Source organism: Drosophila innubila (genome assembly GCF_004354385.1).
Source record: "Drosophila innubila isolate TH190305 chromosome 2R unlocalized genomic scaffold, UK_Dinn_1.0 1_C_2R, whole genome shotgun sequence".
Classification (NCBI taxonomy): domain Eukaryota; kingdom Metazoa; phylum Arthropoda; class Insecta; order Diptera; family Drosophilidae; genus Drosophila; species Drosophila innubila.
In genome coordinates, this window is record NW_022995374.1 from 10,937,886 (window position 1) to 10,953,749 (window position 15,864).

At 37.5% G+C, this 15,864-nt stretch overlaps 1 protein-coding gene across 1 annotated transcript; it reads right to left on the reverse strand.

Moving 5' to 3' along the window:
* Positions 1-7,921: 7,921 nt before the first annotated feature.
* LOC117782920 (adenylyl cyclase X E-like) lies at positions 7,922-12,529 on the reverse strand. Its single transcript, XM_034620018.1, has 12 exons — positions 12,455-12,529; positions 12,248-12,388; positions 12,016-12,175; positions 11,181-11,958; positions 11,020-11,120; positions 10,628-10,955; positions 9,572-10,022; positions 9,153-9,514; positions 9,003-9,097; positions 8,783-8,934; positions 8,584-8,725; positions 7,922-8,512 (listed from the first exon to the last, which is right to left on the reverse strand). The coding sequence occupies exons 1-12, from the start codon at positions 12,527-12,529 to the stop codon at positions 8,061-8,063; spliced, it is 3,237 nt and encodes a 1,078-aa protein (XP_034475909.1). The 3' UTR covers positions 7,922-8,060.
* Between the last annotated feature and the right edge of the window lie 3,335 nt (positions 12,530-15,864).

Sequence of the window (15,864 nt, forward strand, 5' to 3'; positions counted from 1 at the left end):
GCATTGCCAACACAGCAAGAGTGTTCTGTGTGTCGAGATGCTCGATCAGCTGTTTGGCCATCGCGCAAGAAAATAGTTTGTAAAAGAAATTGAAATTTAATTTTAAATACATTATGTTAATTCGTAACTAATTCGATTTTAAATGGCTTCTTAAATTTATTTTTTGAATTTGCCCATGTAAGAAGCAGCAGCGACATACCGTTCATGTATTCATAATGCATCTATTCAAGCAGCATCATCATACATCAACACATTACACCTCAATTGCTTCTTCGATGGGCCCAACGAATATGCATCGATGGATATATTTGTGAGTAAATACACTATACTTAAATTGTGAGTACAACTTGCGCCTAGCAAGATATTGATGGTAGTAAGATTCGTAAACGGTTATCGCTCTCTGTTCAGTAAGGTTAATTTTGTGTAATTTTGTTATCTAAATCGCTGAAGCGTCATGAGTTCCTCTGTGAATCATGTTTTGAATTTGAAAGTTATATTGTGAAGATAAATAATCATGTTTGAGTAAATTTTGAATAGGGTCCATCGCTGAACATAAGAGTGTCATACAAATTTAAATAATTAAACAATAAACATTTGTAAAGGGGTAAACAGCAAAGTATTTCCGAGTTACCAAGGTTGTGTGGGTAAAGAGAAGGGAACAAATAAACTTAGATGTTATCCGCTCTTAATCGTTTGCCATAGTACCAGTGGGCATAGCCCGTTTTTTTTAGTTAGTGCACTTAATCTTTAGTTATCAACAGTGTTTTATATAGAAGGAGGAGGAAAAAACCCACGACAATCCGACGAGCATAGTACAGAGCGATGCTAGAAGTGCACGACCTCCGAATCCTCTATAGGGTAGCAAGAAATTTATGATTTCCCTCTAGTTGAACACTACACTGTCGATGTTTTCATGAAAATCGATTCAATCAACTGCGTAAATCGAGTTGTCGATATTTCGATGTATTTTTACATCACTAATAAAAGGAATGTAAATATTTTTTCCGGATTTGAGCGATCGAGGTATCAATCGACGCGTATTTTTAATAAGAATTAAATAAAATAAAAAATAATTTGCTGCAAGGCCCCATTAGCCCCATTAGCTACAATCATTTCAGTTTTGCCCCTCCCACTTACACCCCCGTATCTCATGACTTTTCGTATGCCATTTTGTAAGTTAGTTGTAAGTTAAACCTTTCGACCGGTATATAACTCGATCTAATCGTCTTTCGCACCCTATTAAGAAAAAAAATTTGGCAATCGGCACTGCGCATAGGTGCTATTTTCTGGGATAAAGGATCTTAAAAAAAAAAACATCTTTACGATGTAAAAGTCTAGTCAGGAAAGCATTTCCCTGCCCCAAAAATTCTGATATCCAATTTTGTGACTAACGATATTAAATTAAGTATAGAAATAATTTTTAAAAAATGTTGGACCTTCGGCACTGCGCATAAGTGGTACAAAGGATAGGGACATTTTTACGCAAGGTGCCGAATATTCAACTTATTTTAAATTTTCTCGTAAAAGTCGGTTTCGGTACAACAACTTTTAACTCATTGGCATGCAGCTCAATAACTTGATTTAAACCAAAAGAAAACCAACTGCCAATTAAATCCAATTCGTTACGAGACAGATTTAGCATTTACTTTTATGGTATTTTATTTTTCGTTTTATCTATTCGATTTCGGTTCGCATAACCAAATCCAAATTTATTTTAAAACTTGAAGCCCGACCGAAATTTGCACAAATGCTGCCAATTTTGGCCACACACCAGACCAACTTTTAAAAAAGAAACAAAAATTGGAAAAAATAGAAGAAGAACTCCAAACAATGAAGCTCAGTTTGGTCAAAGGCAAATACCACTGATTGTGACAATCAGCGCGACAATAAAATTGGCGCCCACTTGCGGAATATTTGGATCCGTTTGGGCAAATCCCTGAGCTAAAGTATGAATTTCAGCTTTGGAGTTTGGGATCGCTGGGTGCTAAACGAACGGCAACAGCTGGCTGTTTTGGCAATCAGAGAAAAACGAAGAAAATCGCTCGGGCAGGCAGCTTTAAACTTTGACAATTTCTACGCCAACGAAATGCGATGAAAGAATTTTAAAATTCCAAAATGTCAACGGCAATGTTGAGGCGCTGATGTGGGCGTGGCAACCAAAATGACAGGCTTGTGACACGCACAGACCAACTGTCACACCCGCTGTGCGTCTCTCTCTCTCTATATGTGTGTATGTGTGTGCGTGTGTGTGGCTAACCCTTGCAAAGCCAAAGCGAATTTTATAAAATTGTCATGGCAAAAAAGCATCGAAAACGAAAAGAAAAGCAAAGAAAAGCAAAGCAAAGCTGAGGCACGCAATGATGATGGCACTCTTTTTGTCCCTTTTATAATTTTACTCAGAACAGTCGCCCGAGGCATTGCTGCTATTGTTGTTGCTGTTGTTGTTGCTGCAACTGTAACATTATCTAAGCTAACAAATTGTCAACACGTACAAATGCGTTCACTCAAACGTAAACGGGGTAATAACAATTTTTCGTAATAATTTTATGTCATACCAAATCTAGGTTATACTCGTACGTAAAGCGTTTCCCTCTTCTCACTTTACCCAATACAAAAAAAAGATGTTTTCTTGAGAAATTTAGCTGTGTCCCGAAAAAGGAACTAGGAACAAGTTAGAAATAAATATATTAATAATAAGAGATTTGAACACACATTACAATATCTTAACAGAGAAGTCCTTAAAGTGTTCAGCGAATTTCAAAATTGCAAGTTCTTCATTAATTCTAGTTTACCAACCTGTCACATAAGTATGTATGTAGAACCTTAGCTTAAAAAATAGCAGGGTTCGATTTTCCGTTATGTTATTCTGAATGTGGTTTTTAGTTCCTAAGGAATGAAACGCAATCCAAAAAACGTCACAATATAAATAAAGTTATATAACACAAGAATCGAAACTTCATTCTGATTATCAGAAAATTTGATATTATTTAAGAAATATGTTTTCTTCATAATTATACCTAGCATTTCATTAATATTGTAGAAAATATGTATGGAAATTACTCTCTGAATTGTTGAATGAATCTTCGCAGAACATGTGTTATGTTCATTGGCACAACTTGCTGGCTTGCATCACGATACTGCTGCTTCACTTGCTGTTGCAGCTTGTTTTTATACCCTAAGCCCATTAAAAATGTGGCAAAAGGGTATAATGGTTTTGTGAAAATGCATACACATAGGAATATTCTTGATAATGATCAAGAACCGAGTCAAGTTAGCCCGCCTGTATTAGAACCAGAAACACATATCAAGTTTATTTAAAACTTTTGAATACCACGTCCCTTTGGTCCAAAATTAAAAAAAAAAAATAATATCAAAAGTTATTTCAATATACTTACATAGTATCGTATTCTCGATGCTTTTTGAAATCTTGGTTATGAATTTTTAAAGCAATACAAGGCTCTAAAAGTATGTAACGAGTATTCATTTAGTCGGGGTTTTGACTATAGCCTTTCTGACTAGTTTTTTTTTGGTCCTAGTAAAAACTACAACAGCAACACGTCGTTGCCAATAGGACCAGCCTGCTGACTGCTCGTAGCCGAAGCTTTGGAGCAGAATTCCTGCCTCTTGACGATTCTGGGCAGACTCCTGGCAGCGTGTTCTGAGACGCATAATGCGCCCGTTCAACTTAAGAAATAAACTAAAGTTGTCACGTAAGCAAAGTTTATGACCGAAAAGCAAAGAGAAGCCCAGAGATGCCAACTATTTTGCCAGCTCGACAGCAACAGCAGTTGCACAATGGAAACATCTCGTTGGACACGCGCCATGCCACCAAATCATCTGCAGAATTATCCACTCTCCCCACTGCCTTTCGTTGCTTCAACATGAAAACAGTTGCACGCTCTGACTGCGTTCAACATTTAGCTGCCTGGATGAATGTGAATGTGAATGCGAATGCGAATGTGGACCAGCAGTCGTAAGGAGGACGATGGGCGTGGCTGTGTCACTGATTGACCAAATGATAGACAGGCGACACAGACGGCTCTTTTCAAACTGCAGAGGAGAGTGCTTACATCTTGCAGTTTTGCCTTTGATTGCAACTTTTTTTTGCCCATTTGGCACGTCTTGACATTCGTCGATTCTCATTTTCATTCCCATTGCCCATTGTGCAACTCCACATGTCCCTCTTTCCTGCCCTTTTATCAGCCTCTTAAAAATGTTTGCAATTTGTATTCTCTACGAACTTCTTTATTTATAATCTACCAGAAATTGGGTCGTCATGTCCAAATCTCTGTGTAATTGGTAAAAAAAATATTTTCAGTATTGTTTATAAGCAAGGTGAGTAGTGAGTTCATAAATCTGTTTTCAGATCGGTTCTCAGTACCCTGAGTAACAGAAAAAAGGTCACATTTGTTTTTTATTTGGCATTAATAAAAGAAAGGATACTTTAATGATATCTTGTAATATTTTACTTAAAATATTCCGGTAAATGGTCGAACTCGTAGCTCGCCGTAATTTGTATCTGGTCAAAAGCCAAAGTAGATAAATATTTTGCATCAGTTGCCTTCGGGTTTGTGGAATTGTCAATAGTGGGATGAATATTTGAAAGTCCGCTTCCTTCCAATGCTATCCCCAAATTCTTCTATTGATATCGTGTTTTCTTTCCATAGCGTTCTTTTACTTTCTTCTCTTGGCACAATGTGTTTGCTTCAAGTTTTTATCTGGAACAACGGACAGTATTGCATGGAAATTTTTATAAATTTTTAGTTCGGAATTATTATAAAACTCACTCTATGATATTTGCTTCTGTTATGTAAAAATATGAATCCTGACTGAGAACAGTTTCTGGGAATACGACACATTATATTAATACAAGGTGTATTTATGTAAGGTGACGTATTTCGATTTTGTGAGTTTCATAAATCTGTTCTCAGTTTTCTGTTCTGTTCTCACTGATATTCATCTCGGTTTTTAACCGGCACAAACAACAACATTGCTTGAAAATTTTTATGAATTTTAGATTCAGATGAAATACAAAACTGACTTTGGCACGTTTGCCTCTGTTATTTCAATTAATGAAACCAGACTGAGAACAGTTTTTGGGAATGCGTCACCTTAGATAAATACACCTTGTTTAGAATCATTGAAAATTGCTGTGATTGACTTATGAAGTGATTGACTTGTTAATCAAAGTGCAAAATATATGATATGAGATGCCTCGTTATGTCTGTTACATGCATTGCCACAAAATTATTATGCTTTTGTACTCATTTAGTACCGACTATTAATACATTGTAAATATGTCATTCAAAATTTATCCGCCTGAATTTAACATCGAAGCAAAGAAATTATAAGGCAAAATGCCTGAAAATGGTATTTGTTCTCATCGCATGAGCACGTTATGGAGCCTTTTGTTGTGAAGGCCATTCAGAATTGCATAACACTTTCTCATTAACATCGAGGACATTTGCAAGGCCTGGATAAACCACATGGGATGCCTACCAGGCGAAGTTTCCTCCCTCCCATCTCATTAGTGCTCACAAATTTGTCAATGCAAATGGCGAAAACGTCGCCTAATTGGATTTTTGACAAGTGCCACGTTACGACGGCTCTGACAGGCTTGAAAGGGACCACAGAAGTAGGGACAGCGGTGACAATTTTCGACAGATTTAACATTTATGAAACCGACTGAGCAACATTGCAAATTAATTGCATAATTTGCACAAAATTTGAGCTAAAACATGAAATTAACTAAAGTTAGTTTTACTAATTAAACTCGCATTCAATTACGACTGATTGGCAGGTCGTTCAGTCGAGTTCCCCCTTGGGTAGATGTGTGTATCACTCGCATATGTCACAGAAGAATTTCCTGGGTCCCATCAAATTGACGGTCAATCGTCCAGAGGGCTTTGCTTTTCATGGTTTTTAATCAAGCATTTTCCAAGAAAATATAAATAATTAAGAGCGCTTTTATAAGAAGGTTCTTTTGTCTTCTGAACATTCTATGGTCTTTCCCATTGCCAAAGATTTGAGCAAATCATTTTTCAGTTCCCGGGCAAGTGCAACGCACACATTGAGAAAATATTTACCTATCAACACGTGTCCGTGTTTGGCTTTCGATTCTCTCTACAATTTGGAAAGTATACGCTCTGAGGGTGTTTTGCGAAGAGAAACCAGGAAAATGTTTTGTCCTGATTGTATTTACTCACTGTTGTATTAGCTCAACAATCAAACACGTGTGTATACATCAAGTTAACCCTGGACAGATTTAAAATATTGATATCAAGGCTTCAAACCTCTAACATACTGTAGAGAGTTTGATTCGGTGCGGTTAAGCCCAAGATTTGGATGCGAAACTGGACTCCCCCAAAAAACTTATTTTTAGCTCGGTACAAAAAAAAGGGGTACTATAGCCTATTAGATTCGTGAAAATTACGGTACACTACTTTGAACACCTTTATCTCCGAGACTATAAAAGTTAGAGCAACCAAATTTGGTGAAAATACTCCGAGGATGTTGACATATATCAAGTGTATTTTGAAATTTGGCCACGCCTACTTCCGCTCACGAAAATGATATACCATCGATGAACAAGGGCACTTTTAAAACTACAGCCTTAAGACTTAACACACAGGATGGGTGGACGAGTCCTGAGGTGTGCTGAAAATTTCATAGTGATCGTTTAATAAACAGAGAAGATATATGAGGAAATAGGATATATGGAGACATATAATCACCTGTATCTCAGAGACTATAAGAGCTAGAGCTACCGAATTCGGTGCCAATACTGCTATGTTACGCAAGCAGATCAAGTTTGCTTTAGATTTTTGCCACGCCCCCCAATTCTCCTGTAATCGACAAAAGACTAAAATATAAAATTACAAGGTCAATTTAATAGGGAGAGATTTCAATTTCAGCACACGTATAGATTACCATCCTTACGACGTATGCTATTTCATTGCGATCGCATAATAAACAACGAATATATTAAGCAAATAAGTTTCGCTTTGCGCGCCGTGGTAAAAATAACATAATAATAGTTAAAATAACATAATATAATTTTAGTTGTACATGTTACATTAATGTTATATTTACATAGTATAATTTATGTTTGACATGTTATATGAATGTAATGTTAATTAATTTTATGTTAATATACATTTCTTCTGTTAATTCAATAGTTCATTAAATTATGTTAATCTATAAATGTTAAATTTGCATATATTTATGTTTGTTTGTTGGTTAGTTTGTTATATTTTCATTTATTTTGACATTTTTAAAGTTAAAAGTGTCAAAAAAATTAAGCGTCTGTACGAACAGAAGTTTTTTAAGTATTTATTTATTTAGTTTATAATCATTGAATCTAACTGCCGCAAAGATGTGGCTAGCGAGCATATAACTGTCGAGTGGCCGCGACTGTAGTCCTTTCATAAATTAACGTGCGCCGGGTGTAGGCGAGCGTAGCGAGCAGGAGGCGGAGCTCCCTTGTTTTTGTGAAATCGCTTTCAATTTATGCTGATTTTGTTATTATAATAGTTTGAATTTTTTAAGCAATCAAACTTAAAATTATTATTAATTATTTTTTAAAATCGTTTATTAGCAAAACATGATGATATGATCACTTTATCTAATCCGACTATTTACATACATTCTAGGCTTAGACTTTAAGCTTTCAAACTTGACCTGCTCGAACGCCATTCGGATTTGCTCGCTTAATTTGGTTGCTCAACCTCTTATAGTCCCTGAGATCTAGGCGCTCACACGGACGCTCGGCTATTGATGCTGATCAAGAACACATATACTAATAGGGTCGGAGGTGCCTCCTTCTCCCTGTTACATACATTACAACGAACACAATATACCCTTTAATTATATAGATACGATCCTATATCTGATGATTAACTGCTACTAAGAGGGTTTTCAAATAATGTATTTGGAATTAGCCGAGCGCTATAATATAAATATGTTGTAAATAAAGTGTACGACAAATACTTTATAACATAAGTATCGAAATACATAATGAAATGTATCTGCTTAGTTTATAATATTCCTGATGTACAATACTATTCCGGAATGTACCTAAAGTCAAGATTTTCATCAATTCCAACGAAATATGTTGGCAGTACACCGCGGCCCTTAACAAATGTCATGCCTCGGTAATCACATTCTATGCCACATCTTTTTAGAATCATGGCAGATTCCTCGGTGACTTGTATGCGTCCCGTGACCCCAGTTGAATCCATTCGTGAGGCCATGTTCACAGCATTTCCCCAAATATCATAGTGCACTTGGGAAGCACCCACCACTCCGGCCATAACCTCTCCACTGGAGATGCCAATACTCATGTCTCCACCGCTAATTTCTTTATCCAAGGGAATGTTCCTGTATACATCGTTGCACACCCAAAGTGTTCGCATAAGATCAAGTGCAAACGAGGTTAGAATGAAAACAATTTCCTCATTCTTGATGCTTGACCCATTTCTATCCTTCGCCAAAAACTGTCGAGCCCGAGTAACTGCAAAGGAACATACGGATATTAATACTTATACTTGGATGAAAGGAATCTTCAAATAAACAGATACTCACCTTCCCTCCTAAGAGAACTGGAAGTGGATTTTTTGTCACTGGCGTAATTAGAGAAATGTACATTCAATCCACAAGCCGCCATATACGTACAACCGACTATTTTGATCTTATCCACCAAGAATTCGTTCTTATATTGGGACAACTAGAGTAAAGAGAGGTCATACGAGTTGGGTAACTACAGACGAAACATGGAGCTTACGACTGCATCAAACTCAGATATGATCTCGTTTAAAACACGCAGCGTGGACATGTCCATTTGAAACTTCTTGAGGGAAGCAAACATGACAGCGACCATTTCGTAGCTCTCATAGTAGAGCTCGTGTCTTTCCAACAAGGTTAGGTACACATTGACTAAATAGATCAATGAAATTATAGTAGTTATTAGATCATAGGCGGCTTAAGGTTGATTTTAGACCTACCAACATGTGTAGGTAGAATATTATGCAGTAGAATAGATATTGTTTTATTGGTTATGACAGCGTCCTCCTGCTTTTTCAACAGCTCTACTCTCCAGCTTAATGTAGTGATGATATGATTTAGTACTGGTTATCATATGGTTATTTACTCACTTGAAGTTGATTTTGTTATTGAACTCAACCTGTCGCTCCATGTATAAATAGATTATGAATGTGACTACCACAAACAGGGCGTGTGCATTCTCCGGTGAAAAGGTGGGATTGGTTGTTATGCTATTGTGAATTAAGTAGTCATACTCAAAGAATATGACTACCAAATAAAAAGTAGTTTCCATCAAGCCGACCACCATCTTCGCCATCAAAGGAATGCCTGTGAATATCACAGTCACGCCCATTATGAGGCAGATCATATTGGTGAGAACCCAAGGATGAAAACATATTTCGTGCGACATCTCATAAGAATACAGTTTTCTCTCAGTATGAAGCACCACGTATTCAGATGGATCGCAGTCCATCTATAGAGAATAAAATTTTAATCTCATTTATCAAGGTGAAAAATACTAGCCACCCACCAGCAAGAGTATTATAATGATGTAGTACATCACTATGCAGACCATGTAAATACAGATTCGCAAGACGAGGTTGCGCTGAATTTCATCGGCAATGAAGAACACGCAACAGCTGAAATATGAGTACTCATGATGTCGTGAACGATAACGCCAATGGCAGAGCTGTTTGTACCAGACTATGAAGAGAATCAAGCTTTGGAAGGTAAAACAAAATATGTCCAGGGAATAGTTAACATAGCGCAGCCGATGATGATCGACCGCTTGTACGTAAAGAAGACTTATGTAAACCCACCATGCCAGTAGAACACTGTACTTCAGCATGTAATCTGTTTTGCGTATAAAGTTATACTCGAGCCGAGGATCGCCAAAGTTCAGAAAACAAACGCCAATTAATGGGCGAGCATGATGACTTGCCGAAGACTTCTTGACTCCGTCACCAAAGAGGTTCTTATCACTGTGGATGACGTGAAATCTGTGGTGATTATAAATAAACATATAATTCTGTCTTGCAAGTGATCTCAGAGTTTTAAGAACAACGTTCACTAAGAAAATAGTAGAATAGTCTTTGCATGTGGTCACGTACAACATGAAGCTTAACATAGAAAAGGGTCAGTCACAATAGTAAAAAGAGATGCGAGTACAACGCCAACACATATGATTAGCAGGATCGCATTGTTGCTAGTCCTTTTCTCACAATTACTCAAGTGGGCACCAAACACACAAAAATATACTGTACAAAAACTTAAGATTTTCCATGTAGAGTAAATGTTTTTAACAAAAAACCGAGATATTGTGACTTAAAAATTGATGATAATATTGCACTAGAACAAGAAACATTGTATAGCATTATGATTAAATAGGACAACCAAATTACTGTTAATGTTGTAACAATTAAGGACGTTTCTCATATCGGCTATCTAAGCAGATGTGAGTCAATAAAGAAACTAGTCTTGAACTGAACCCGACCCACGGTAATTCTTTTAATTTCTGTCCTAGCTCTTAGGGAATTTAGGAGCGGACTCGATTGAAAATTTTTCAATACTTGTCCAATGGACTTACTAGAAAACGCCGATCGGCATCTGCTCGAACTCCTTGTGTAATTCTTGTTTAATATAATCTTTCCGATTTTTATCACTCTCATTCGATTTGACTATATGAAAAGTAGTTGCCATCTCTCGACGGGAAATGGCGACGTTCGATTCCATTGATGCAATGAGATAAGTCTGAATGTTGCTCCTTATGAGGAGAGGGTCCTCTCGGGCCGCTTGGGTACCCGGAAGAATTTCGTAGGGATGGCCCGACAGCATCGATAGTGTTCTTTCGCTGATATGTAAATGGCCTGGCAGCCCTGTCGACTCAAGTTTATTCGCAATCACGACATCTTCACCTAGCGAGCAATTTGAAAAATGAGAGCAGTCACATCAAAAATACAAACTTGTCTCGCACCGTACCCCAAATATCATACTGCAACTTTGCTGAGCCAATAACTCCAGCAAGTACACTTCCCGAGTGAATTCCAATGCGCATATCGATGTTTAAGTTACGTGATTGTCTGAAATGTACAAAAATAATAAGGATTTAAGGTAAAATTGCATCACTTTCGAGTACTAACCGTATTTCGCGAATGTGAGAGATCATACTGTGTCCCAAATTGATGCAGCATTTGGCGTGATCAGGATCAACTACTAATAAGCCTGCCACACAATAGTAACAGTCTCCCAAGAATTTAATACGCTGCGTCCTAAAGTGAGAGGCGGCATAATCGAAACTGGCGTACAGATCATGAAGGATGGTCACCAGATCCTTGACTGAAAGCGTTGTGGTCAAATGAGTGTAGTTGACCACGTCCGCATATAGTATGGTCACATCGGGATGCATCTGGATGGCCATAATATGCTCCTTTGCTTGACGAGCGCGCACTCCACGACGCTTGCCAGATATCGCAATTCGACTGCGAATGTCGTCCTGGAAGGGCTGTGCTATTTGGGGCGGAAGAATGCTGTGGAGCAGCAACTTCTCCTGTTTTCGTGCGCCCATCAGTAAAATGTCCTCCATTACATACTGATGTCGATCAAGGAACGAGGATCGTATTGTAATGTCGGACATTAAGCGAAAAAATATACCGAGCAGATTGAAGCTAATGTAGTGAATTAAATTGATGACTACGTTATTGAATTGGTCGAAATTTGTCACTTTCTGACTGTCCTCTCTAGATAGCTCGACAAAAAAATAACAGATGTATATTACCGATGCTGTGACTGCAAGTAAGGTCGGCCACAATAAATTTGAAATTGGTAGAAACAGATATATCATATAGAGAATGTAGGTGTCATAGGTGGATGTGATAGTCCAATCGTGTTTATAGTAATGATAGACATGAAGTGTTAGATCTGCGAATGTATTAATAAGAGACCCGATTATTATATCGTAACTTTACTAATACCAACCCACTGCGACTAATGTCATCGTGCTAGTTACCGAGGTTACGTATACGACCCAACCACGGTTCTCCATGAAATCTTCCATAAAGTTAATACTCAACACTAATGTAATAAACATGCAAACTATAAAATACAAGACGACATCGATATAGATGAGATGGGGGTGCTGTTTGCCACAGATTCAGATACAGATACAATAAGTTACTTGGCCACAGATTATAGATAAATCATTACATACCTGGCACGTCGTCAACAACAAACTGCAGTTCACTAGAGTCACAACCCAGTGCAGCACGAGGAACCAGAAGAGAGAGTAGGACCGAATGCGTTTCTCGTACAAAATATATTCCTTTTCCACGTCAACTTCCTTGCACTTTTTCTATGGGTAACACGTGTAAGAAATCTATCATGGATTATCCGTTAATTCAATGCTTTGATGCTCTACCTTCAGAAGTGAAAGCTGCCAGAGGCGCTCTTTGCTAAAATCTAGTTCGCAAGGTCTCCAATTTCTGGAAAACATTTTTATAAAATTATAAAATATATACTAAAAAGTCAAGGAATGTTTTGAGTTCATTTGTATATCTCAAAGTAATGCTAGACTCTCATTGCGTCACACTATGACACTATGGACTATGACGCTGTGTAACGATTTGCTATATAGTGTTTACTATATAGTATAAAGGCTCACTTTTCTAAATGTTGTGCAAAAAAATTATGCACAGGACGTGTATAAAGAAACCCTGTTTATGAGGTGAAGGTCAGTGCAGTCTTGAGCATATATCATATTCCCTACATAACTTTCAATATTCTTTTGCATATATAAAATTAAAGAAAATTGTAAAGAATTGTTTTAAACATTTATTTCATATCGATTCTTTCTGTCTTCATTTCAGGTAAGAGAACCACCATCAACAAGCAGCAATTAAAGAAGCATTTATGTCGACAATAAAGACATGGAGTAAGCGAGAAGGATGTTAATTTTGGAAGCTGCTCTAAGCATAAAATACATTTTGTTATAATTAAAATCCAATTTGTGCTAATTTAACGTGTTTGTCTCGCATTACGCGACGAGACTTGTAGCTCGAGACAAATATTGTTGCCGAAAAAAACCTGTAATAATGCCAACTCGAGTGATCGAAAAAGAGAAAGCGGGCTAGAGGAGTCGGAGAGATAGCTCGCGACTGTGAAAACTAATTGAAACGCTTAGACAAAAGTTGGGAGCGACAAGCACTTAATGCATTTAATAGAAGTCTAAGTGTTGCCTTACCGTTAAGGAGAGAGCGGGATGGCGGGCAACTGAATTGTGGGTGTGTAGGGAAAAAGATGAAATGGGCAAAGCAATTTAAATCTTACTAATTACTCGGGCGACAAATTGCGCAGTAAGGCGTCAGCCCGCCCCGTACACACACTTACACAAACACACACACACACACACACACACAGACACTCACGCACACACGAGCTGTAGAATTTATACAGATTTTTCCACTTAAGAACATAGGAGTGAGTAGGTGTTGCCCCCCATAGTCCTCACCTTGGGCTGAGATCTTGTCGCTGAAGTCTTCGACTATTTTGAAAAATTAAGTGTCATTTGGTTGTCTCTTGGGTTCATTGTTTCCAACGTATCCCCCAGACGTTGCTCAGACGTCTTGCCAGACATCTACTTCTGCCTAGCCCAAGCTGTACTCCTGTTAATTTCCCTGCACTGAGCTTAAGTTTGAGCCTGGGCTTGGGGTTTAGCTCGCTGGTGTTTTCTTGCCATTGCCGTGGGGTGTCGTATGTTTAATTCAACTACTGGAACACTTCTCTCCTCCCTCTGTTCCTGCACACGGCTCTGCGCCTGACAATGAGATAGTTAAGCGTAATTACCAAGGCGGCAAATGAATAAGAGAGATTGTGCTATGAGCTAGCTAGCCAACTTAGCCAGTGAGTGAGTGAATTTGTAGCTTATGGTTTGAGTTGCTTTCATAGTACCTGCACATTAAATATTTACTGTAAGCATTTGTTTATATTCATAGAAAAGCACTTAAACTGACTTGCGTATTGGGCACTCTTTTTTTATACCAGTTACTTAAAAAATAAGTCAAAGGGTATATTGTGTTCGTTAGAATTTATGTGACAGGGAGAAGGAGGCATCTCCGACCCCATTAATATATTTATTCTTGATCAGCATCAACAGCCGAGTCAATTTGCACATCTCCACTATAGTTAATGACGCCAAAGGAGTACTTGGTTCCTTAGTCGAAAGAATTTAATGATCCTTTCACCACTAAACTCCTTTACGTTTCTTTAGTTCGTCCCATCCTGGAATACTGTTCATGCATATGGAGCCCACAGTATCAAATAAACCAGAATCGAATTGAATCAGTTCAAAAGCAATTTTTGCTTTTCGCCTTACGTGGCTTTAACTGGGATCCCAACCTTCGTTTACCACCGTACTCCCATAGGCTTCGCCTTCTCAATCTTCCGTCTTTAATTAATCGTAGGAAAACTCTTGGTGTTGTTTTTCTTCACAAATTGATTATTGGCGAGATTGATTGTAGTTCCCTTCTGGCCCGCCTCACCTTTTCGGTCCCCCGCAGGTCTACTAGGAATTACAAGCGTTTATTTTTATCTACATGCACAACTGATTGCGCTTCACACGATTCGTTTCGTGTTTTATGCACTACCTATAATAGCCTCTTTCACGTTTTCTCCTCAGAACTCTCTCCTCTCCTTCCTAAAATCCGCAATTTTCCAATACCTATCGTTAAATAAATCCTGACCTTACTAATACTAATAACTTGTTATGCTACTTTATACTAATCTAACATTCATACTATCTATTAACATATCTATCTATACTATTAACAATACTAATCTTAATTGATCTGATTGGGTTTTTCTGGGTTTTCCCCAATCCTAGCAACAAATGTTGGATCATTTATAATTTTGCTTACCCCAGATCTAACTATAATTTTTTTTTTTCGTTACAGTTCATAGTTTATTTTTAATTATATTTGTATTTTTAATCTTTAACTTAATTTTTATACTTGGTAATTTTTTGTTTGCCGACTGCTTTTAGTCGTGCATAAATAAATAAATAAATAAATGTAGCCATGTGTGGTCAAGATCTCGACTATAGCCTTTCAGACTAGTTTTTTATGGTCAAGATCTCAACCGTAGCATTTCCGACTAGTTTTTTAAATACTTTTTTTTAAATTTGATTTTTTTTTCAGCTTTTTCATTGATTGATATCATTGAAATTAGAACTTGCATACACACGTACATGTACAGGTTGCTTGAGATGTGTTTGACCGTGTGTGTATGGACAATCGTTCTCACCCATCCCTAAGTTTTGAAAATAACCCTTGCTGAGGTTGGTAATCGCTGCAAAAGTAATTACAATAGCATTTAACTAGCAATTATAACTGTAGACATTAACTGTAATTCCGAACTCACAATAATACTTATGCACATAGGGACAAAGACGAATATCCTTGTAGGTATAACGGTGCTGGTCGTATGCCTGGGAAATTGCCAATCACCACTGGCAGCACATGCACCACAGGCATCAATCAGAGTCTTACTTAACTATGAGCCATAAATTATTTACGGGGTAACAAACAAAATATGCCACAGAACAACAATAGCAAGTCTTTCGACTCTATATTATCCTTACTGAAGCTTTTGTTAAACTCGTCCGCAAATCGTAGTTGTGCAAATTGTTTTCAATCGTCGAGAAAGTTGTCGTCGACAATAAAGAGAAAGGTTTGTTTGTTCATTTACTTATGCATGCAACAAAAATCTTGAATCGATTGCTCAAAGCCACGTAGAAACCCTATAAGAAATTATCTATTGTATTTGCAATTCAAT

What these genes read in the sequence shown, in the direction of transcription:
- LOC117782920 (XM_034620018.1), bottom strand. Translation starts at nt 12,529, where the DNA reads ATGTTTTCCAGAAATTGGAGACCTTGCGAACTAGATTTTAGCAAAGAG. An exon ending in TGTTGTTGACGACGTGCCAG is followed by an intron (nt 12,176 to 12,247) that starts GTATGTAATGAT and finishes TGTGGCAAACAG; the next exon opens with CACCCCCATCTCATCTATAT. An exon ending in TCTCACATTCGCGAAATACG is followed by an intron (nt 11,121 to 11,180) that starts GTTAGTACTCGA and finishes TGTACATTTCAG; the next exon opens with ACAATCACGTAACTTAAACA.